The sequence below is a fragment of the Microcaecilia unicolor genome, chromosome 10, assembly GCF_901765095.1.
Source record: "Microcaecilia unicolor chromosome 10, aMicUni1.1, whole genome shotgun sequence".
NCBI lineage: Eukaryota > Metazoa > Chordata > Amphibia > Gymnophiona > Siphonopidae > Microcaecilia > Microcaecilia unicolor.
The window spans coordinates 216,112,341-216,137,720 of NC_044040.1; the positions used below are offsets into that span (position 1 = coordinate 216,112,341).

At 41.6% G+C, this 25,380-nt stretch overlaps 1 protein-coding gene across 2 annotated transcripts in view; it reads right to left on the reverse strand.

Moving 5' to 3' along the window:
• Positions 1-396: 396 nt before the first annotated feature.
• The window catches only part of RUBCN (rubicon autophagy regulator), an 84,969-nt gene continuing 59,985 nt past the window's right edge, over positions 397-25,380 (reverse strand). For both annotated transcript variants that reach the window (XM_030216063.1, XM_030216062.1), the window contains 9 exons: positions 23,528-23,585; positions 23,075-23,207; positions 18,465-18,610; positions 16,980-17,044; positions 14,173-14,411; positions 11,620-11,681; positions 11,351-11,504; positions 3,391-3,481; positions 397-1,267 (listed from right to left, as the gene is read on the reverse strand). In XM_030216063.1, the coding sequence (XP_030071923.1) occupies positions 1,104-1,267; positions 3,391-3,481; positions 11,351-11,504; positions 11,620-11,681; positions 14,173-14,411; positions 16,980-17,044; positions 18,465-18,610; positions 23,075-23,207; positions 23,528-23,585 (1,112 nt within the window). In that variant the 3' untranslated portion in view covers positions 397-1,103. The remainder of the gene's footprint in view (positions 1,268-3,390; positions 3,482-11,350; positions 11,505-11,619; positions 11,682-14,172; positions 14,412-16,979; positions 17,045-18,464; positions 18,611-23,074; positions 23,208-23,527; positions 23,586-25,380) is intronic.

The window sequence follows — 25,380 nt, forward strand, 5'->3', positions numbered from 1 at the left end:
CCCTGCTCGCCAGTTAAAACAGTAGAAGAATAAAACACAGGAAACAGATACTCCGATCTTTTTCCTCGTATGAAGTCCACATGACACCACATGAAGATATGAGGTAAAAAATACATTTTCATGTAAACAGAAAATAGAGCAAAAAAAACCTATAATTCTTCATCTCCTTTTCAGACACTTGCAATGCAGGCATCAAGCATTTCAGAAACCAGACCCATGAAAAAAATGTGCGTCTTATTTTGGTGTACACCTTTAAACATACGGCAAGATCCCTATGAATGACAGGATAAGGACCATCAGTGCAAGGGACGTGGTACACCAGTCACCGCTGTCACTTGGAAAGCACAGCGATGGAAGGCAGCTAGACAAAATCAGGAAGCAACAACTGCACAGCTGTTTCTAACATCCTGTTAAGATTTAATTTTGCAAACCAGGTTGCTTTTTTATTTGTCCCTTCAACCCAGAACAGAACAAGTTTAAGAAAACAATTTCCATTCCAAATAAAACTATTGGAATACAAATAAATAATTCAGCAGCAAGTATAAATGGGACGTTAGAGGCAGCAACCAATGAAACATCATTTGCTCCGTCAAGTCAACATAATGGAGATCAGCTTCTAGGGTATAATGGTGGATGCATTCCCGGAGGTTAGGAGTTCTCCTGATGGACGCGTCTTACCAGGAAATTTAGTCAGTGCAATAGAACTGGTTAGTAACACAGTCTCTTCATTAAACCCAACATCCCATTTCATAGGAAATGATCATTTGTTTTTACCACAGACCATCACAAAAGACAAGGCACGTGGTAGTAGCTCTGGCTCCGATAAATAATTTCCTTTGTGAAGACTACGCAAATCTTAATTAGTGTCTTAAATGTGAATTTACATGAAATAATTTACAAAAACACTGTTCCCATTCTTAAATGGAGGCCAGATCCTTCAGTGACCATCATCATGTCAGTCTTGATGCATGTCCATCATTCTCAGCGAGCAACTGAGCGAGATGAGACCCTGTCAGTTTCATTCCTCTTCATCCGCTTGACTTCCTTCTCTCATCAGTTCACTGCCATGGCAGAGTTTCACAGAAGAGTCACTTGAATCCTGCTCACCCCACACTCAACACCAATTCTTCAGCCTCTACTTCCTCATGGTCAGAGATGTAGGACTCAATGTTCTCTTTCGTCAGTAACTCTCTACGTGCCCGCAATCGATCACACCTTGGGCAGTGATCGGTTTTAAAGCAGGATCTGTGAAAGCAGGCTTTACATTCTGAAATAGAAATAAGGTGCTAAATTAAAGATTTTTAGACACGAGGATTTAGAATCCAGCATACAAAGTATATTTCGTGCTAAGTTGACACAACGTTTGTGCTCAAATGGGATACCCAGATTTATACACGAGTTTCTCGGTTGTGATTCATCACACACTCAGTTACACACCACTCCTCCAGCATCAACCTTGTGCCCCAAATGACAGACTGCCGAGTCAAGGCAAGGGGGAGGTGGGGGGGGGGGGGGGGGAGGCAACATGGGGAAGTGCTTTCACTAAATCAGGTCTGGGGACAAGTACAAGAAAACCAGTAAGATAAAAAGCATTTTAGGACCATTTTCCCCAGCTTTCTTTACATTATAAACATTGCCTAGGTTCCAGCAAATGGAAGAAGTGCTTTTTAAATCGGGGATAGTTTCTTTGTGCAGTGGTTTTGAAGGCAAACTGTTAGTTTCTTAACGTGTTCTTGTACATACATATGAAGTCCTAGTTTACTAGCTAACGTGACTAATTCTGATCACAAAACAGCACCAGCAAATCACCAGCTACTGGCATCTTTCTTATGCTGTGGCAGACTTCAAACTACAATCAACAAGGTGGGAGTAACCGGGTACTAGAGTACGATAGAAACAGCTTCATCACTGCTTTAAGGATGAAAATCTGATTCTCCATCTGCACTGAACATAAACGTTGCCATACTGGGACAGACCGAAGGTCCATCAAGCCCAGCATCCTGTTTCCAACAGTGGCCAATCCAGGCTACAAGTACCTGGCAAGATCCCAAAACAGTACAATACATTTTATGCTGCTTATCCTAGAAAGAAGCAGTGGATTTTCCCCAAGTCCATTTTAATAATGGCTTATGGACTTTTCTTTTAGGAAGCCATCCAAACCTTTTTTAAACCCCGCTAACTGCTTTTACTACATTCCCTGGCAACAAATTCCAGAGTTTAATTACATGTTGAGTGAAGAAATATTTCCTCCGATTCGTTTTAAATTTACTACTTTGTAGCTTCCTTGCGTACCCCCTAGTCCTAGTATTTTTGGAAAGAGTAACAAGCAATTCACGTCTACCTGTTACACTCATTATTTTATAGATCTCATATCTCCCCTCAGGCATCTTTTCTATAAGCTGAAGAGCCCTAGCCACTTTAGCCTTTCCTCATAGAGACGTCGTTCCATCCCCATAATAATTTTCATCGTCCTTTGCACTTGCTCACTGGTTAAATGCAGAGGAGCAGAAGTCTCGTGGTTCACAAAGTGTGAGTAACATTAGAAGGCTAGAGCTGCTCCTCCCTCTCTGGACTTCCTCTGTGACCTATGCTCAGTAGTGGCAGTCAGCACAGGCACAGAGTAATGGGGTCTACGAATGCACACTGACACACAGGGCCTGTGCCAACTCCTGCTACCTTCATGCTTTAGATAAGCTGGGATGAAAGAAGGGTAAGGATGGAGATCCTATATTTTGGTTTTATCATCATCTGATGTCATTGAATTTTAAGAATTAAATTAGGTCACGTAGGATAAAAGTCTGGGAAGCACTAGGTTCGAGCAAGAGCCTGAACCAGGACAGCCAGAGTTCAAATCCCGCTTCCTCCACTGATGCTTCTGTGACTTTGCACTAGTCACTTCGCCCTCTGTTGTCTCAACTATAACTTAAGCTGTAAGTCCACTTGGACAGGGAAGTAACTTGTGTATCTGAACCATAACTCAGGTCTGTGCACCTGAATTGCAACTCATCTTGAGCTTGGATTAGGAAACAAGTCAGTAATTAAATTACAGATCCAAATTCAAATACACAACTAAGCAGCAGCGACATCCACTATCTGTGGTCTGACTGAATAAATCTGCTGATTTGTTTTTCACTTCCATGTTACTTACATTATCAAAATATGTGTAAGGATTACTACTGTGATAACCCAACATGTCCACTGATGTGCATCGTAGACTTATCTGTTCTGGGATCACAATTACAGCATGTCTTATTGTCCTACTGAGCAGAGAGAAGCAAGCATGGTCCCCAGGACTACCCCCAGAAAATGCAGTATTAAAGAATACAGACATGAGAGCTGGAGCTGAAAGGGTAAGTCTTTAGAAGGCCCTGCCAATTCACAGATTCTCACCTTCGCATCGCCGACATTTGTTCAACTCAAATGGAAAAATAATTTCCTCGTCTTGACAAAACTCACAGATAAAGCCTTTAGCTTGGCAGAGCTGTAAAAAAGAGACAGATACACACACAAAAGATTAACAGGACAGTACAGGCATGCACTTTGATTTCACTCATATCAATCTGATGCTTACCTTAAATGTGGAACGTTTGAAATAAATGGGCATTGTACTTCTCAAACATTCCACACTTCAGACAAATATTTTAAATTCTGCTTATCTGAATGTGTTGTACTCAATAGATCACAGGATATCTTTAAGGTAAGGGAGGAAGTGCTCTGCTGTCATTTTTCATGAGAGCTGCTTTGAAGCTTGGTATACTATATCCTCTCTAGTACCACGTTCATCTCAACAGGGTGTGGGAACAAGCTCCGCTCTCAGTTTTACCATAGACTCAGCTGATTCTATCTAGCTGTTCCAGGGAGGAAGTTCCACCTCCTCACTAGTGATACCAAATGCCAAAGGTTTTTTTTTTACCATGGCACATCTTCTAAGGAACAAGCCAAAGGCATGCGTCTTGGTGCAGTGACAAATGAAATTGGGACTACAGCAGATTAAGTATTAAGATGGGGTTTTTCACTTCTATTTTTAAACTAGTTTTTAGCCTAATATAGTGCTTGGTTTTTGACTTTATTTCTCATTACAACTGTAATCAATAGAAATAAAACATGAAAAAGAAAATATGGTGATACCTTTTTATTGGACATAACTTAGTACATTTCTTGATTAGCTTTCGAAGGTTGCCCTTCTTTCCGATCTGACGAAGAAGGGCAACCTTCGAAAGCTAATCAAGAAATGTACTAAGTTATGTCCAATAAAAAGGTATCACCATATTTTATTTTATTTCTATTGATTACCTTTAAAAGTGGACTAACACGGCTACCACACCTCTCTACTCATTATAACTGGTAATTGGAATCCAGCTACTGTTCGGATTTTTCACTTTTTATTCAACGGTTCGATTTTATGCACCTCATCGTGGTTTGTCTTTTACAAACTTAATTGATTGCACTCAAGTTTTACCTTTCTCAACTGAAGTTTTCTGTAACACTTCTTACCACAAATGCTATAAGCAGTTTAGAGAGTCCTTTTCAGGGTCAAGGGTTCGAGAGTGGTCTTTCTTCAAACCTGTACAATGTCTAATTCCTCCTTTGTTCCCATTTCTTGTTATTATACAAACATCTCATCAGTAGGCAACAGATCCCTTCTGATCAAGGATTGGCTTGGGGAACATCGTCAGTGTCTTTTTTTTTTTTTTTTACAGAAACCTGGCTATTCTCCGAAGAAGATCCTCAAATCAATGAATTTTGCCCTTTAGGCTATAAGGTTGTCTCTTTATCTTGGGATGGTAAGAACGGAGGTGGTATTGCATGTTACTTTGATTCCCGTAATACTCCAGAAATAGAGATTTGTGTGTGCCAACTTAAGGACTGTACCTTATTAGAGACATGTATACTCTGTTCCTGTCCCCCTAATAAGTCGTCCAAGCCCTATCGATTGTTTTCTGAATTTGTTTTTTTAAAACTCTTATTGCTAGTTCTTATAGTTTAATTCTGGGAGATTAATTTGCATTTAGATGATTTGCAATGCACAAATAGGAATTTTTTCACCTCTTTAAATTAATCCATACCTTCCCCCCGTCTCCAGCCCATCAACTTGACTTGATCTCCTTTAGAAATAAAGGACATTTTGCTTCTAATATTAGCCTGTCAGATGTATTATGTGAACAATCATTATGGTCAGATCACTTTCCCTGTTCATTTATAATTAATTGGCAACAGCTTAAACAAATTCCCAATTCACAGCCTCATTACTATATCTCTAGAGGTAAAATTGAATCAAATAAAATAATGTTTGGGATGCTATCATTTTACATTTGTCAGAAAATAGAGATATGTAATTTGTTGTTGACTGGTCTGTAGTCTTACAATTTTGGATGAAATAGCTCCTCTGTCCACAAATCACGCAATTTAGATGGAGTGACAAATTGTTCACCCTAGAAATCTTGAAATTAAAGTGTATGGTGTGAAGCTAAAGCTGAACAATCCAGATTTATATGGCGCAATACAGTTCATAATTACAAAAAGGCCACGAAATTGGCTAAAAGAGTTACTAAACTGGATTGATTGATTTTGATTGTGAATTTGCTTATTCTGCCTTCAGGTTTTCAAAGTTCTGCCTCAGAACAATCCCCTTTAGCCCACCAACTAGCTGCATACCTCCAGAAGAAAAATATGCAAGCTTGGAGCTGGATTTACTGATATTAATTTAGATTTAATTTTTGATACCCCTTCTAGGGAAGGTATTCCTGGTACTCGAATCTGGCATGGTTTCGGTCCTATTCACGGAACTGTTTTCTCTATCCTATTTCAGAAATATGTCTCTTATTGTATGTTAAATATTTGTTCATCTTATCTTATAGAATTGACACCTCCACGTTTCATGCTAAGCTACTCTCTGGGATTGAAATACAACTACATTTTGGCAATTTTTCTGAAAGATTGGGTGAGATAATTGTAACACCAATACTGAAGGACCCAAAACAACCTAAACATTTAGTGTCCCAACTGTAGGCTGGTGGCTCCAACTCCATTTTTTATTAAATTAATGGAAGGCTTGGTGACATTACAGCTGGTTCGATATCTTGACTTATCCTTCCTACCTCTCAATCAGAATTTCATGCTCTTTTAGACCACGTTAGGGCACTTTTGAGTGAAGAGAAAAGCACATTGTTACTCCAATTTGATTTATCTTCAGCCTTCAATTTAGTGGATCACAGTCTTCTTTTACAAAATTTTGAAGGTATGGGAATTATGGGGAATGTCTTCAGCTTTTTTGTCCAGAAGATCGTATAGAGTTAGACTGATGCTGGTTTATCTTCTCAATGGCGCAACATGTGGGGTGTGCCGCAGAGCTCCCCTCTCCCTGTATTGTTCAATGTATTTCTGCAATCTCTGAGTTCACTGTTAGATAGAAATGGTTTTCTTCATTACATTTATGCTGATATCTCTGTTCCGATCCCATTGCAGTTTTTAAAAGTTCAACACTGAATTGATTTACTGGAAAAATGGATGATGCCCATAGGTTAATACTTAATACTGACAAAACAAAATGTTTTTGTTTTAATACTAAACTAGATCGTATTCCTAAGATGATCACTATTAATCAAGCTAAATATAAGTTTTCTCCTGTTAGAATGTTAGCAGTTCAGGTTGACAGTTCTATCTCTATGGAAGTACAGGTTAACATAGAAACATGACGGCAGATAAAGGCCATATGATCCATCCAGTCTGCCCATCCTCTGTAACCCCTAATTCTTCCTAAGCGATCCCACATGCTTATCCCATGCTTTTTTAGAATTCTGGAACAGTCCTCGACTCCACTACCTCCACCAGGAGGCCATTCCACGCCTCCACCACCTCCTAAGCCTATTCCCTCTTATCTTGGTCATATGCCCCCTCATTCCAGAGCTCTCCTTCATTTGAAAAAGGCTCTCTTCCTGTACATAAATGCCCTTGAGATATTTAAATGTTTCTATCATGTCTCCTCTCTCCCTCCTCTCTTCCAGCATATACATGTTGAGTGAGGTTCATAAGCCTGTCCCTATAATTTTTGTGTTCAAGACTGCTTACTGATTTCGTAGCCACCCTCTGGACCGACTCCATCCTGTTTATATCTTTCTGTAGGTGCGGTCTCCAGAACTGCATGCAGTACTCCAAATGGGGCCTCACTAGAGACTTATACAACGGCACTATCACCTCCTTTTTCCTGCTGGTCATGCCTCTCTTTATGCACCCAAGCATCCTGCTGGCTTTGACCATCTCTTTTTCTACCTGTTTGGAAGCTTTAAGGTCATCAGACACAATCACCCCCAAGTTCCGCTCTTCCTTTCCACACTGAAGCACTTCACCCCCTATACTGTACCGTTCCCTCGGAGTCTTGTGACCCAAGTGCATGACCCTGCATTTTTTTAGGATTAAACCTTAGTTGACAAATATCAGTCCATTCCTCCAGCTTCGCTAGGTCTTTCCTCATGTCATTCACACCCTCCAGGGTGTCCACCCTATTGCAGAGTTTAGTATCATCTGCAAAGAGACAAACCTTACCAAACAGCCCTTCCGCAATATCACTCACTAAGACGTTAAAAAGAGCCAGCCCTAGGACCGATCCCTGCGGTACTCCACTGATGACATCCTTTTCTTCAGAGCAAGCTCCATTTACCACTACCCTCTGTCTCCTACCATTCAACCAATTTTTAACCCAATCCGTTACTCTAGGTCCCATACCAAGGGTACTTAATTTTATTATCAGTCACCTGTGCGGAACCGTGTCAAAGGCTTTGCTGAAATCAAAGTATACCACATCAAGCGCCCCTTCCACATCCAACTGTTTGGTCACCCAGTCAAAGAAGACAGTCAGATTCATCTGACACAATCTGCCACTAGTGAAGCCATGCTGCCTCGGGTCCCACATTCCATTTAGTTCAAGAAATCTCACAATCCTCCTCTTTAGAAGCATTTGCATTAGCTTACTCACCACCGAGATCAGACTGACAGGTCTGTAATTCCCAACCTTACTTCCACTCTTGTGCAAAGGAACCACATCCGCCCTTCTCCAATGCACCGGGACCACTCCAGTTTCTAAGGAAGCATTGAAGAGGTCCATCAGTGAAGCCGACAGAACTTCGAGTTCCTTAAGCACCCTTGGGTATATCCCATCTGGCCCCATCGCTCTGTCTACTTTCAGTTTGGCAAGCTCTTCACGAACACAGTCCTCTGTAAACGGGTCTTGGTCTACCATACATCCATCCCCTTTAGCCTTTGTTTTCTGCAGCCCTACCCCTGGTCTTTCATTCGTGAACACAGAGCTATAATAATTGTTAAGCAGTTCAGCTTTATCCTTATCTTCCACATATTTCTCTCCCTCAGCTTTGAGACTCTCAATGCTATTATGGCACTTCCTCTTGTCACTTACATATCTGAAAAAGGTCTTATCACCCAATTTTACCATATTAGCTATCTTTTCCTCCATCTGTTGCTTCGCTTTCCTGACAGCTTTTCCAGCTTCTCTTCGCTTATTTAGGTAGTCTCTCCTGTCTGTATTCTTTCCGAGTCGTCTTATAAAGTGCAAAGGCTAGCCTCCTTACCCTTATCTTTTCAGCTACTACATTCAAGTACTAGAGGGGCCTTCTTTTCCTCGTACCTTTATGTAATTTTCTAACATAAAGGTTAGTTGCCTTTAATATAGCTTCTTTCAGTCTTGTCCATTGCTGTTCTACATCCTTCAGCTGTTCCCATCCTGCTAACTGTTCCTTGAGAAATTCCCCCATCTCGGCAAAGTTAGTTCCTTTGAAATCCAGGACCTTCAATAACAAATGAGCCCTCTCTTCTAATATTGAACCATACCATACGATGATCACTAGATGCCAAATGGTCTGCCACCTTGACGTCATAAACGTACTCTCCATTCGTAAGCACCAGGTCCAGAATAGCTCCATCCTGTGTCGGTTCTGTTAGCCAAGAAAGGCTTCTTTTTAACGAGAAAACTCTACCATTCTGACATTTTTCGAAGTAGACCAGTTTGAGCGCCTAGTGCATGCGCTATTACTGTCATATCTCAACTATTGTAATTCAGTGTATATGGGTTATACAAAGGGGTTATTAAGGAGACTTCAGACTGTGCAAAAAACATGGCTATATGGCTAATTTTTGGACTACCTAAATAAGACAGTGTTTCCTCATTTAATCTCAGACTGCACTGGCTACCAATTGAAGTCAGAGGTTTTTTTTGTTTTTTTTTAAGTTAGCTTGTTTTCTTTTAAAAACATTACACAGTTTGGTTAAGAACATAAGAGTTGCCATACTAGGTCAGACCAATGGTCCATCTAGCCCAGCATCCTGCTTCCAACAGTGGCCAATCCAGGTCACAATTATCTGGCTGGATCCCAAAAAATTAGCAATATTTCATGCTACCAACCCCAGGGAAAAGCAGTAGCTTTCCCCATGTCTACCTTAATAGCAGCTTATAGACTTTTCCTCCAGGAACTTATCCAAACCTTTTTTAAACCCAGATAAATGAACTGCTTTTACCACATCCTCTAGCAATGAGTTCCAGAGCATAACTATTTGTTGAGTGAAAAAATATTTCCTCCTATTTGTTTTTAAAGTATTTCCATGTAAATTCATTGAGTGCCCCCTTGTCTTTGTACTTTTTGAAAGAGTGAAAAAAATCAATTCAGTTTTACCTGTTCAACACCACTCAGGATGTTGTAGACCTAAACCATATCCCCCCTCTGCCGTCTCTTTTCCAAGCCGAAGAGCCCTAAATTCTTTAGCCTTTCCTCATATGGGAGGGGTTCCTAGCTACCTTCTTTCCCATTTTGTTTTGTAGCTTCCTCCAGATCTAGGCGATATGATACTGCTAATTTTTTTTTCTCGCTTTTCCTTCAGTTAAGAGTAAAAGGCAATTATTGCTGTTTGAGAAATCTTTGGCTGTCCAAGTTGCTAGATAGTGGAATGATATTGCTGGAATGTTTTTATTTAGAAAGATCAAAACATTTTTTAAGTTTGGTTTGTAATTTTTAATTGGTTCACGTAATTCCCAGAGAATTGTTCTTGTTTTCTTGGTATCTGTAACCTGCTTAGAACTGAAAGGTGGTAATGGAATACAAGTCAAGATGTTAATGCTAATGTAAAGTTAATGCAATGGTACAATAGGGATGGAAAAGTAACGCGTTGTGAGCAGTGAGTTCAAACCCATCGCCACCTCCAACAGCTGTGTCATTTTATTCCACTGGAGGAGTGGCCTAGTGGCCTAGTGGTTAGGGTGGTGGACTTTGGTCCTGGGGAACTGAGGAAGTGAGTTCGATTCCTGGCACAGGCAGCTCCTTGTGACTCTGGGCAAATCACTTAACCCTCCATTGCTCCATGTAAGCCGCATTGAGCCTGCCATGAGTGGGAAAGTGCGGGGTACAAAAAAAAAAAAATTAAATAAAAATATATAACAAAAACACTTCCTTATTTATTCTCTCCCTCACTCCTTTTGCAAGACCACAGACAGAATCTGATACACGTACGCCCTGAGCATCACCATTGTGCAATGATGAGACTGCTTCTCTGTTCTAGGAGCCATGAAGGCTGCCTCCATAATATTCCCAGCCCTGGTGGGTCTGGAAGGCAGAGGTTAGACCTAGAAATCAAGACCAGGCTGCCCCCAGCTGCTAAGCCACCAGGGCTAGCCCAAATATTGTAAATTTTAAACTACATACACAGGTAACCCACAGTTTAAAATACTCATTGAAACAAGACCTGTGTATTCCCCCTTTGGATCAGTTTTCAGTCTACTAACCAAAACCCAGTTTTACACCCTGATAATGGGTTTGTTACCTGTTATTTTCTGCATACCTTACACGTCTTAACCAAGAGACCGATAATCAAGAATTTTACAGGGAAAAATGTGTTTTGATTACTGCCCTCTACTCAATTCAGGCAATAGTACTTGCACTGTGAACAGTGCACACAACACACAAAATAAATACAATTAAGGGAGGGGAAATGTGCACAATTAGAACATTTTCTAATTACCCTTTGTGCTCTTCCAGCACAATGTACGTGCACACCAGTAGAATTCAACGGAAACCTGCAAGAGAAGCTTCCTTTTCAGAGAGTTTCAAAATTGCTCTCTGAACATCTAATAAACGAGCATTTTATCTAATAAACTGAAGGAAGCAAGCCAGAGAGGCTGAGAGCAACTTCACAGGCCTCATTTAGCAAAGACAAACATTTGTCAGCACAACACTGACAGGGTTAATGTACAAACCCCAGTTCAGTCCTAAGGGTCAGAATAATAATTAAATATATTCTAGCGTTCGTTTCTTTTAAAGAAAGTTGCAGATATTAAAATAAAATGACGCACCACACATTTTTCAACATGCAGGACTCCTGCTTTTAAGAGCTCCTTAAAACAGGGACTCAGGTCTCCTCTTTTGACATCACTAAGGTCGTTTAATGAATAGAGATGAAGGTCTTCTGTTAAATGGCCTGGGATCGTGTCAAACACATCCAAAAGTCTGAAAAAGAAATGTAAAAAATTAAATGCATACTCCAGAGGAAGAGAATCAGTAAGCACAGGGCACCAGCCAAATGCATTAGGAGATTAACTTTAGAGAGAACGGCAATTCTTACTCTTTAGCCAGCCTGCAGGTCTTAAACATGTTCTTCATATCCACCAGCTGAATTCTGAGGACCTGTGGAAAGAAGTTATTCCCATCAGTGTCATTCAAAGGCATCATCCAGTAAATGAGTGCTAGAGGAGTGGCCTAGCGGTTAGAGCACCGGTCTTGCAATCCAGAGGTGGCTGGTTCAAATCCCACTGCTGCTGCTCCTTGTGATCTCGGGCAAGTCACTTAACCCTCCATTGCCTCAGCTACAAACTTAGATTGTGAGCCCTCCTGGGACAGAGAAATATCCAGTGTACCTAAATGTAACTCACCTTGAGCTGCTACTGAAAAAGGTGTGAGCAAAATCTAAATAAAGATTCTAGAATTCTAAATAATAACAAGATTCCATACAGAAGTTCAAAGTGTAGCAACATTCCATGTAGAACCCCAAAGAGTAACAAGATTCCTTGGGGTGAAGGAGTGGCCTAGCGGTTAGACCACCAGTCTTGACATCCAGAGGTGGCCGGTTCAAATCCCACTGCTGCTCCTTGTGATCTTGGGCAAGTCACTTAACCCTCCATTGCCTCAGGTACAAGCTTAGATTGTGAGCCCTCCTGGGACAGATAAATATCCAGTGTACTTTGAGCTACTACTCAAAAAGGTGTGAGCAAAATCTAAATAAATACAAGCCATCAGAAACAAATTACGTGCTTGTTCCCTTTGAACAGAAATGCTTTCTTGGGTGTTGAAGTCAAACTTAGGTTATCCGTTAGACTTACAAGGAAGAACCACTATTATGGCCCAATGTCCAAAATGTTTGCCCACTTGATACAGGATGCTCAATCCTCTTGAATATTAGGTTCAAATGTTCTGGATCCTGAGTAGTTATCCGGACGTCTGCCTGGACCCCTGTCATACAAGTAGAGGCGTGGGAGCGGATCTATGGATTGGATTTTATATACTGCCTCATACCAAACTGGTAAAGTGGTTTACAATAGCAAAAAAACAAATACAATTCCAAATATAAAATGTAATACAGCAATCCCAATTATAAACTAAAACAGCAAATAAAATATTTAGTGTAATACAACAACAAAATTTAGTTAAAGCAGTGTTGAAAAAGGCAGGTATTAAAAAAAAAAAAAATTACAAGACACTAAAATAAGTAATACTACTACAAAGCTCATAAGGTATAGAGTTCCAAATGAAGGTCCAACGTAAGAAAGCTCTGTTTCTTGTGGTACATCAGGCAGATACCCAGTGTTTTGGGAAGCAGTCTCTCTCTCATGTATTTTATGCTTCCTGTTATGCAGGGCCTTAAACTTTGGCTTAATAGTTATGTTATATTTTCAGTATCTTAATAAAATAATGTATCTTATTTATATATGGATTGGATCAATGCATATAATATGAAGAAAACAATGAGGGCCCATCACGTTCAGAAGATGCTTTTTGGTTGAGCTAAGCAAGCACTAACTGAAGCTTCTCTAGTTCAGGCTTTTAGAAGATAGGCTCTTTGGAAAGTTTCACCCCACTGGGGTTAGACTGAGCACTGTTTTTCCGTCTAACACATACTCTATGATTTTGAATATTAACCTGTGGTGCTTTTAGCTTTGCTGTTTTAGGATTTTTTTCTATGAATTGTATTATATTTATATATTTCTGAATTAAAGTTCACACTAACTGGAGAATGGATATTCTATATCTACTCAGTTCTGTGCTCATTATCCTACTGATAAGGATTCACACAGTCTATGGCTTAAAGGACTATGCCATAACCATGTCTACTAAGAAATGCAATATGCATCTTACACAAATCAGAATAATTTAACAGGTATAACCATTGATGGAACCATGGCCTGAAGACTTGGCCTTGTGCAAAACAGCTAACACACTGATGAGGTTAGCAGTTCTCTCAAGTCTGCCCATTTCTTCCTGACTATTGTACTGCTACAGATCGTTCTCAGACTGTGGTGTTCTCTCGCTGGCTACTAAGATCCTGGTGTCTGCCCCACACATTCTTGAATTCTGTCACTGGTTTGGTTCATTCCACATCTGTAAAGGTTTGTTTCAGTTGGCCAACACTCTTGGTAAAAATAAAAAAATAAAAAAAAATCATATTTCCTCACACTGCACTCAAGACTTCTTTCCTTTATGTTATATTATTTATTCTTGATATAACGATATTACTGCAAGAAATGAAAAGGAACTAAAATATTTGATAGGAAAGAGATGTTTTTCCTTCTCTTTGTGTGTTGGCAAGACTAAGTCTTAATGGAAACCCCAACTCCTATTCCGTGTAGGCCAAGCAAAATAAATGAGTCAAGAGATTTTAGAAATGGTAAAAGATTCTTCTTATACTCTTTCGGAAACTATTTCATAGATGTGGTGCTAAAAAATAAAAGGTGCTCAGACGTGTGACATCAACTTGTCCAAATGAAACAAGGAAGAACCAATCGATAATCATTAAGAGAGCATAGAGTCCATGGGGAAACATACTCCTTTCATGGAGTAAAGTAATCTTTACAGAAAGCATCCCATAGCCCAAACCACCCAATGGCAACGGCCAGGGTCTTACCCGCACTTGGTCCAACGCCTTCACCTTTCGATAGAGTGCGCCGTTGATATCCTGAACATTAAAGAGGGGATCATTCCAGATCTTGGTCAGCAGGTCCTTGGAAAAGTTACTGACGTAATACTTGCTGAAATCCCACTTGTGCAGGATTCTACCAGGAATGATCATCTGAGCGTTCTCATGGCAACACTGGCAGAAGTACTTCCCCAGGTACTCACAGTACCGCATGCGCTTGATGTAATCTGACAAAGAGAACACACAGCAGCGGACAAGTTCCATTTTAGAGAAAAATGGGTATGCTCTTGTCTGTAAAACACAAATCTTTGTAATTACGTAAACTACATTAATTCATTCTAGCACAGGACCAAAAAGACTTGTAACTGATTTTATTCCACACTGCCACTCCTCTCCCTTGCACAGTCATATCAACCAACTGAAGATACCAAGGTTGGCCATGTAGACCCGAGATCATCATCTTCACCAGCCGAGACCCAAACCCGACTGCCACCAATCTATGGGGTCAGCTGTCAAATACTCCTACACCGGGAACTGATTAGGGAACCACTAGCGTGTGCAAGTATTATGCTGTAAGGACATATTAGTGGCAAATTAACCCCATGCACAAGTAAAATAAATCCTTTTCTTCAAGTTACATGTACTGCATATCTGAATAAAAATATTTGAGATTCAAAAATTGTGTATCATGCAGAATGGGAGCTAATCTTGAGATTCTCTGAACTGCAAAGGCTTTTCCCAGGGAAATCCGAAAGGAAGCTTTAAAAGGGATAAGCACTGGAAGTGACATAGGAAAGTAATATTTGTGAAATTTTTAGAAACTCTTCCAGGATTAGCATGCCATTTCTAGAATGACCAAACTTCCCTGAAATGTATTATTCCTCACCTGTACGAGGCTTAGTTTGAATGGAATTATTTACTTATGTTCTATTACTGGAGAAGACTAAATTTTTGTTGATTGGTAAGAACGCCAAAGTTGATGATATACACTTTGGAAATACTTATTAAAATTTTAGGCACTGACTGTAGGTTAACTATGGAGAAACAGATTAATCACTTAACAAAAGGATGTTTCTGGGATATGTGGAAATTAAGAAGAATTAGAAAATATCTCAATCAGAAGCAGTTCAAATTAGTTGTTCAGTCACTTGTTTTGAGTAAGATTATAAAAGTTTATCTGGAGGTGACAAATAGCTTTCTGAAGCAAATGCAAACAATACAAAATAATGCGATCCATTTGCTCATAATTACTCTATTTGTCCCTTCATTGGGTTCCTGTAGAAGCCCACATTATGTTTAAACTTGGCAGTTTGATTTTTAAGATACTCTATGGATTTATCCCTGGATATATGTTGACATTGATACGTAGGCTTTCCATGTATGAAGACTCGCCTCAAACATCATTTTAATCGATTAGCATTCCCTAGCCCTAAGGGCGTACAATATTGGAAATTATTTAAAACTGTATCTTCTTATCAAGCAGCAACTCTTTGGTCGTCATTTCCAGGTTATATTAGATCTTTATTCAGTTTTGATCTCTTTAAAAAGGCAATTAAAACCTATTTCAGAAGTATGTTTTGGGTGCTGTTAATAATAAATGTGTTGATGCATGATCTACTACTCTTTTTGTAATCCGTTCTGAACTAAATCTAGTAATAGCGGAACGTAAGAACTGTAACTGGCAGCATTGGGAACAAGAATTGAACCTTACTGTTCTCCCAGAGGACTGAGATGTTAGAACAATCTTTAGCAAAGTTAGCCACGGCATCTTATGTTAAAGAGAATAATGTCAAAATACTGTATTGTTGGTTTTTGACTCCAGATCGACTTTGGCTCCCACAGCACGATTCAGCTTGCTGGAGGCGATGTGGTCACCGGGGCACCCTGGGTGATACATGGCGGACGTGCCCCAAAGCGCATTCATTCTGGAAGTCCATTCAATTTCAGATTAATTGGCATAGTGGTCTGCAGATCCCCCCTGGGACCTTCCTGTTCACTAAAGAAATTCCTGGACTCCGCAAAATGCCATTTGTCAGGCATTTTCTCCATGCGGCTAGGCTGACTCTTGCTGCTTATTGGAAGGACTCTGGCATTCCCTCTCTCAATCTATGGAGGGTGAAACTTCAGATTATTTATACTAGGAGAGACTTACTGCCATTGTTTGGAAGTCCGTAATCCACATCCCACTAGCAGGAGGTTTGGGGTACCCTAAAAGACGAGGACTTTTTGTGTACGTTGGATTTGACTCCTATCCCTTCTCAGTGTTAATGCAGATTGCTATCTTTTCAGGCACTTCCTCTCCCCCTTCTTGTTTTGTTTGGGATTTTATTTGGTTATTGGTTCTAATACTTATAAAGATGGAAGTACTGTTTTGCTGTGCCTATCCTGAAATCATGGATTGGCTTTCTCACATAAGCACCGCCATACTGGGAAAAGACCAAGGGTCCATCAAGCCCAGCATCCTGTACTTTTTTGATGGTTCTTACTTTTTTAAGCTCTATTTAATAAAGACTTTGTTACAAAAAGAACTGTAACTGTTGGTTTAAATACAACACACCCCTGCAGAGTGTGAGAGCACAGCGAAAGCTGCCTTGCTATTGCTCAAGACACAGATATTCAGAATGTAAGGTTAACATTGCTGCATAGTAAATTCAATCTGCTCAAATGACCCCCTCCACCTCCAAGTAGTCGACTGCATCACTCACAAGGTACTGAGTTATCGTACAGAACACAGTAATTTGTCTAATTTCCCAAAAAGCGGTTGCACAAGTACTGAAATATGGATAGAGCCTCACCAGGGTCTGTCCTTATACCACAGCCCGCGCATCGATAATTCTGCTTGGCTACAGCCACCTTCCTTCTGCAAAACAAGGAAAGAGGGTGGCTTAGGGGGAAAGGTATTCAAGAGAAGCTTGGAAATCAGAAATAAAACACTGGACAAGAGAGAAGTTTTAAATACGGGGGAATCAATCAAGGCCTGGATCACCAGTGGTTAAACAGAACAATTTGCTAAGCAAAAGCAGCTTCAGTATCAAACGCACAGTAACTGGGATTGAGAAGCAATTTTGATTTAACAATAGTTGCAGGACAGCACCCACTACAAAAAGTAATCATCCCCCGAACAGGAAACTTCAGAACTACTGGCTTGGGGACTAAAGCTGCAGCCTTTACACGATTCCTCAAGTTTACTTGAGATCATATCTGAAAAAGATTTGACAATTCTCATCATAAACTCCTAACACAGCTTCGGCATAGTGCAGCGAAGGCCGTGATGTTGTGGATCCAAAAGAAATGGCCCAACAGTAACATCTTTGAAAGGACAGTCGTGCTGATCGGAAGAGGTGCCAGGCTGAGTCACACCAGAGTGCCACTGAACCCTGTCCGGTCCATCCAATCTGCCCAGGTTCCATTTTTTCATGATTAAACACCAACGTACTTGCATCTCTTTCTCTTTGTCAATTTTGGGGCACAGTCTGCCCAGCTCCAGTCCTACTCCCCAACTATTAGAGTTGCTGTCAAAGCCCAGACAGTGGCCAATACATGTTGGCTGTAATTACCCAGTACATCTTAACGAGGGAAGGAGCGGTGATGAACTGCCCCATCCCATCCCATGCGTAACGGGGAAAATTACACACTTTCATCACATCTTACAAAGCAATCATTAGTTCACCTTATACCTCTAAAAAGCAGAGATGGGCAACCTGTGGCCTGCCATTGATTTTTATGCCCCCCCCCCCCTCCACCCAAGATCATGGAAAGTATACACAGAAAATCGAATTAACCAGATTTTTATACTGCACACATATTTTCAGAATACCCATTCCAGCAGTGTGTTTCTATCAGGTACTTTATCTCAGAGGTCTACAGAGCTCTCTGCATTTCCAGTTCTGATATTATGTAATGTTGCAGCCTGCTAGGGTTAATATCGACATTCATACGGCCCTCTGTGTATAAAGGTTGCCCAGCCCTGCTCTAAAGGATTAACAGCCATCTTTGCACCACAGGGATCCAAACACATACATGCTGCCTTCACAGAAATGGTACGAGACCTCCCTGCATAAAATCCAAGAAAACATTTGCTCTGATTTTTTTTAATACTATAAAAATGCCCTATCGAATCATCACAATAGATGAAAATTTGACCTAAAAAAACGTCTGCAGGTTTGAGTCTACATCCCGATTCCCTTCAACCCTGAGTAAAGAGACTAGATACATGCCCCCCCCCCCCCCCCCGCTCCCAACCCCAATATATTTGGAATTGACTGCAGTACACTACGTACGTTGGGGCTTTGTGGGTGTTGAAAATGATCTGAGGCCTCGGAGGTGCCCATTCCAAATTGCCTCGGACGCGGATCCGGAGCTTGTAGATATCAGCGTGTTCGCCATCATCAGGAGAAATCGGAAGGGAGTTTGGAATCGGCAGCAGCTATGACAGGGAGAGAGGACAAACGTACATTAGAATGAGAAGATGGCAAGCTTAGAGACTCCTAAAAGTCCTCCGTGTTTGCCAACCCACCATTGTAAATGCCAGCCCATCAGAAGTACTTTTTCACTGACAGGTGCAAGACAACTCCAAAAAAAGCAAGGGAAGTCTCTGCTATCAGAGGTAGTGTCTTGTGTCAGATTTACAAGGCACAGACTAGCCGTGTAATATACTTTCAAAAGCCTGACTCAGTTTCACCATCCACCACTCACTGTGTGATCCCCAGGCAGTCTCTGAACTTCCCTTAGGCTTGGAATATCCCAGGGGAACTGCAACTACATGAATGATCTTCAATAGTGTTGTATGAATGGTGTATTAAAATTCCCATATAGGAGCAGAGCAACCAGCTACCCTGACTCAATCAGTTAAGGTCATTACGGAGCTCATGAGCTCTCTGTTAGCATCACAAGCTGCACACAAAAATGCCATTTTTTTTAATCACATCAGATATAAGCCAGTTCCTTTCTGCAGCTGCCGAGAGCCACTGATGCAGTGTAAAGGAATATAGTGAGCCGTCGTTTCTCAGAGAAATTCCAAAGTTCATTTCACAGCAGGAAAAGCATGCAAATATCCAACAGTGCAAAACGCTACTGGAAGCTCCAGACAATTCAAGTGGGCTTTCTTCAGTATTTTCCCCAACGTTAGTAATCCATGGGCTGTAAAGCAGCACAGCAATCAGAAAAAGCTCATACACAGGGTAGCTTAGAAACATGACAGCAGATAAGGGCCAAATGGCACATCCAGTTTGCCCATCCTCGGTAACCACTAACTCCTCCTTTTCCTAAGGGATCCCACGTGCCTATTCCCATTCTGACACAGTCCTCGTCTCCAAGACCTCCACCACCCTTTCTCTGAAAGAATATTTTCTTAGATCCCTCCTAAGCCTATTTCCTCTTAACTTCATGGTATGGCCCTCTCATTCACGAGTTTTCCTTCACCTCCTGTTCATTAATGTAAGTTTTTAGAGCCTGAAGAGAACCCAGTATTTCTCTGAAAACACAAAAGGCCTTTAGAGGTGTCTAACCTTGAATTCTTGAGCCGGCAGCCCATTCAGAACCTGCTGTGTGTAATTTATAGGAGAGAAGGAGACAGACTAAGGTACCATGGATACATTCTGACCGCTTCTTCCCACAACCCACTCCAAACTGATGGCACCTGGTGTAGCGATATAGTTTACGGATGGGATCCGGGGACTAATTTGCCTATTTGCAAATGAATTGTGAAAGATAAAAACTGGATTTCCCTTTCCTCTGAAGTCTTCTCTCTAGGGCAAGGTTGATTTTCATTCATAGGACAATGTGCATGAATGGGATATTCAAACCTTGATGTAAAGCTGCCAGGTTTCCTGAACACTAATATTTCATGAGAAGAAAAGGATGCAGTCTACAGTGCAGTAAAACATTTTAACTCTTTCTGATGCCATTTAATGTCAGTGTAAACAAATGTCATTAAGTTGAAGGCAATCTAGTGGAAAGAATTCCCTGCATGTGATAAGATATTTTGCAACAGTGCTGCTGGTGTGGATGGCCACATGAGCAGGCCTGGATTTGAGCATAGGCAAGATTGGCACCAGGGCAGCTGCCCAACTTTGAAGGCAGCCCGATTCTGTATGATCCTGGGAAGAACCTCCCTCTTCCTATCGCTCTCTGGTTCTGCCTATGGCCGCCAACATTTTAAATCCGGCCCTGCACACGAACAGACCTCATTGCATCAGAGCTGTGGGTGTGATCCAGTGTAGCGTGGTTTGTTAATTACTAAATTACTGTCCTCATCAGCAGATGTGTGTGTGTGAGTGCTGTTCAGGACAAGGCTAACAGCTCCATGCTCCCTATTCCATGGGGATTAGTAGCAGGACAGGGCAAGCTCTGGCTTTCCACTCATGCAGGTTTAGGGCACACTCCACTTACAACATACCAACTTAAGCTTTTTGGAAAGTTTCTTTCTCTTAAGGCGCCGGGTAAACTTAAAGAGCTTTTTAAAAGGCAGCCGTGCTCCCTGAAAACCAACAAGAAATAAAGGTTTTCCGCAAGAACTCTCAGTATCATTCTGCTCCTGGCAAGCTGGAAGGATCAGAGGTACAGGAAGCACCAAACCACTCAGCAGTGAAACCAGAACAAGGCCCAGTAAAGGAGCAAATCTTCAGCGGCTGTGCCTCCACAATTTTGAAACAGCACGCCTTTTAACTAAGGTTTTCATTTCCTACAATTTCTGGAAAGGTTAAATTTCTCCTGGAAAGAAAACTGCACGCAAAAGCACCTTTTGTCCCTTAATAGCGTAGCACAGAGGTGTGGCCAGTGTTGAGGGATGCATTAACCAGTAGAAAACAAAGGAAGGAATGATGTCTCTGTACAGGTTGGTCTGAGGTATCCAAGTTCTGGAAGCCGTATCTCCAAAAGAGAAAAAAAAAAAAACAGACAGAACGGAGACGAGCCAGAGAAAGGCAACCAGAATGGTGCAGGCCTGCACTAAAGCCCCTTTAAGACGTAACTTAAGGGCCTAAATATACACAGTAACAGGAGATGAGAAGAGATGGGGAATATGACGGAGACATTTAAATAATGCACAAAATATTAAAAATGCATAAGAAATGTGTCTTTTTCCAAACCAAAGAGGGTGGTGGATGGTTGGCATGCGTATCTGGATGGAAACTAAAAACAGTAAGACTTCAAGAAAGCGTGTCCTTGCGATACGTGTTCTACCCAGACAATTCAACACGGAATGGTGGGGTTATCAGAATGACAGTATGGTAATTATAAATACTTGAAGTCCTGGCAGAAGTGCAATGGTCCTGTAGCTGGGTCAGCCTGGCACGCTATGCATGCTTCATGACAATAGGGGCGGTGGAACAGCTGGCACGGGGACCAAGGAGGCCTGATGTTCAGGTGGCGGCCACATTAAAAACTGCTGAGATGCAGGGCCGTGCCTAGGGTCTCTGGCGCCCCCCTGCAGACTATCAGTTGGCGCCCCCCCCTGCAGACTATCAGAAATGACGTCAGAAGAAGGCGGAACACAGCGAAGGGAAGGCTAGCGACGTCGGGAGCACCGCCTCCTTCACTGACGCTGAGCTGCCGGAACCGCTACGGAGGTACATTTAAAAAGGAAAAAAAAAAGGGATGTTGGGGGGAGGGCGCCCCCCTGCCATGCTTACCTCGCTTACCGTGTTGGCACGGTCCTGCTGAGATGATTAAACAGTGGTTAGGCATGAGGAGGGGGGCTGGGACTGATCTAAACAGAGACTCTTTAAGCTCAAATACCCAAGAGGGAGGACAACAAAGGAAAAACATGACAAAAATGGTTCTGGATGAGGGATTTTCTGACATGTTTTGTGTACAATGCTGTTAAAAATATGTCATGATTGTCTTTATTTAGGTTGTATGAATGTGTGTGTGTGGTCTTGGGTGAGTGGCCTTTCTTATTTCTGGATTTGTTTTTAACTATTGTAAACCGCTGCGTTCTTGGATAAAGTTAAGTGGTACATTACAAATTGGTGGTCACTCTCTGGGACATATCCTTGAACGTGGACAGACTGAACAGCCAATTCAGCCTTTTCTGCTATAAGAATCGGACTAAAGTTCCGCAGCACTTTTGTTTCCACAGAGTTTTCTGTGCCAATTTTTTTCCCCTTCCAGAAGTTGTAAGACATTGAAACCTTGGCAAAAGATGTTGAAATCTGTTCCAGCACATAGGCAGGCTTACCGGACCCTTAATTCCGGTCAGCGTCCTTTATACGATACTGCCATTGAGGGGATAGACCCCATAAACTTGAAATACAAATCTTTATCACCACACCATTGCCAATTCACAGTGATAGTTAACCAGATAGGACAGGCTCCTACACAGTTAACCAGCACTACCTAGGTCCCAGTGGAACATAAGCAGATAGTGCTTCAGAATATCCCGTCTGACCGTCTTGTTTATGTGCCAGGGTAGAATCGGGGTGGCGTCCCGCTGGCTGAACACTGTGAACTTTGTAAAAAAGAAATAAATTTAAATTTGTTCTGTACTGTAACTTGGCATTATAAAAAAAGTTAAGCCACATTTTCTATGTAACACTAACTGCTATCTCCTAATCTACTATCTACTAACAACGACACACTGTAAGCCACATTGAGCCTGCAAAGAGGTGGGAAAATGTGGGATACAAATGCAATAAATAAATAAAGTGAGATCGCAGGACGCAACGGCATCCACACTCCACAACAAACTTAAAGTCTGCTCAACTATGAAATACGTTCCAAGTCTCCTCTAATACCTGCATGTCAACGGAGAGGCCTTTACAGTTTCCAAGGGAAAGAGGTTCCATCAAGTTGAAATGTAACCTCTTGGCACTGAAGTCACTATGGTCCTGCACAGCAGCAACCCCCCTGGAGCCTGAGCAAGACACATGCACTTTAAGGTAACGGTTACCTTCTGAGGAGCATCGTGTTCCGGCACCAACCACTCCAGCTCCGAGGCAGCCGGCAGCTGCATCCCCTCAAACTGCTTCAGGAGCCCCATGGCAACTGCCTCCGCAGAATTAGAATGCAGGAAGGAATGAGAGCTGCACAAAAGAAAGCAAGGAACACCTTTAAAGGCTAGAACGGACATGGTTGGCTTAGCTTGTACACAGCGATGGATTCTGAGTCTCCGCCCCCACAATATGCATGGATTCCAAGATACCTCCCTCCTTTCACCTATATATAATCTGACAAGCATCCCTCCCCCCCTGACTTTGTTACACCTAAATAGAACCTAAACCCCTCTTCCTGCCTCCATACGTTAATGTAGATGAACGCCAATGAACCTTCCCTCCCATATGGATTTTGGGAAACACAGGCAATCCTCCCAAATACACAAAACCCCTCCTTGAGTTCTCCGTACATTGATGAAGTGGTGGTTGACCTGCTGCTCAATGTTCCACCTCTCTTGATGTCTGCATCTATGAAATAAAAAAGAAAAATGAGAGAGGAGAAAAAAAATCATCTTTCTTTACACGATACCAAGTAGAGATGTCCAAGAAGTGGTTATAAATAATTATACTTTGCACACATGGTCCACTTGAAGAGCAAAAGATGGGCACTCTCTCTAGAGTGTGACTTCTATGATGTGAACAGCCTGCAGGGACAAGCCACACAATGAAAATCCTACAGTTATGCCAATGCAGACTGACAGATCTACACCACCCTCAGACCTGGTGGAAGATTTCTGGCATTGAGCCCCCACGGTAGACATCAGCGAACAGCTCTGCATGCTGCAGAGTAGCTGATCAGCTCTTTAGCCTACATGTTAATGTGTTGTGTGAAGTCTACTGCAGGAGCGCAAAAAAAAAAAAACACAACTTTGCATATGGTGGCCATTTACATGCAAGTAAACTGCTTGTTATGGGTGCACTGTAGTCCGCAGTAGCTTTCTGCACCAGCTCCATTGAGTCCTGCCAGGTCAGGTCAACCAAGTTGGTTATGTCCCCCAGCCAGCAGATAGAGCCACAGAAAACAAGTCAGAGCAGACTTCACTCCCCTTATAGGAGGCTGGTGCTGTCTTCAGCTCCTCAGTAAATTATAGTAATGCTAAGGCTACTGAAGACAACTGTGTTTTGAGTTTCCAGTTCAGCCCCAAAGCCAAACCTGATCCACAGCTTATAGTCACTAACCCAGGAATGAGAATTCCACACATCAAGAGAACAATTACTTTCAGTGTGGACTGCAACATACTCATGGTTAGCTTTCTGAATTCGTCAGACTACATAAGAACCAAAGTATTGCCATACTGGGACAGATCAAAGGTTCAGCAAGCCCAGCATCCTGTTTCCAACAGTGGCCTAACCAGGTCACAAGTACCTGGGCGAAACCCAAAGAGTAGCAACATTCCATGTAGAACCCCAGAGAGTAGCAAGATTCCATTCAGAATCCCAAGCACATAAGTACATACGTGTTGCCATACTGGGACAGACCAAAGGCCCATCAACCAGCATCCTGTTTCCAACAGTGGCCAATCCAGGTCACAAGTACCTGGTAGAAAACAAAAAAGAGTAGCAACATTCCATGCAGAACCCCAAAGTGTAGCAACATTCCATAATTGTAAACAAGATTCCATGCAGAATTTCAAAGTGTAGCAACATTCCATAATTGTAAACAAGATTCCATGCAGAATTTCAAAGTGTAGCAACATTCCATAATTGTAAACAAGATTCCATGCAGAATTTCAAAGTGTAGCAAGATTCCATAATTCTAAACAAAATTCCATGCAGAATTTCACAGTGTAGCAACATTCCATAATTGTAAACAAGATTCCATGCAGAATTTCAAAGTGTAGCAACATTCCATAATTCTAAACAAAATTCCATGCAGAATTTCACAGTGTAGCAACATTCCATGTAGAACCCCAAAGAGTAGCAAGATTCCATTCAGAATCCCAAGCACATAAGTACATACGTGTTGCCATACTGGGACAGACCGAAGGTCCATCAAGCCCAGCATCCTGTTTCCAACAGTGGCCAATCCAGGTCACAAGTACCTGGCAAGATCCCTCAGCTACATAACAAAAAAAAAGATCTGAAAACACACTAAACATTAGTTTAGTGCAGATGCCCCCACTTATGTGTATCTCATGGGTCACCTTCACTGTAAGCCTTCTGGGGCAGAGACTTCAGTATGCATTGGTTTATGTGGGTACCCTGGAGAAGTTGTTCCCTTGGTATATCAACTGTCTGCTTTAATAGCACTTCACTATTGCCC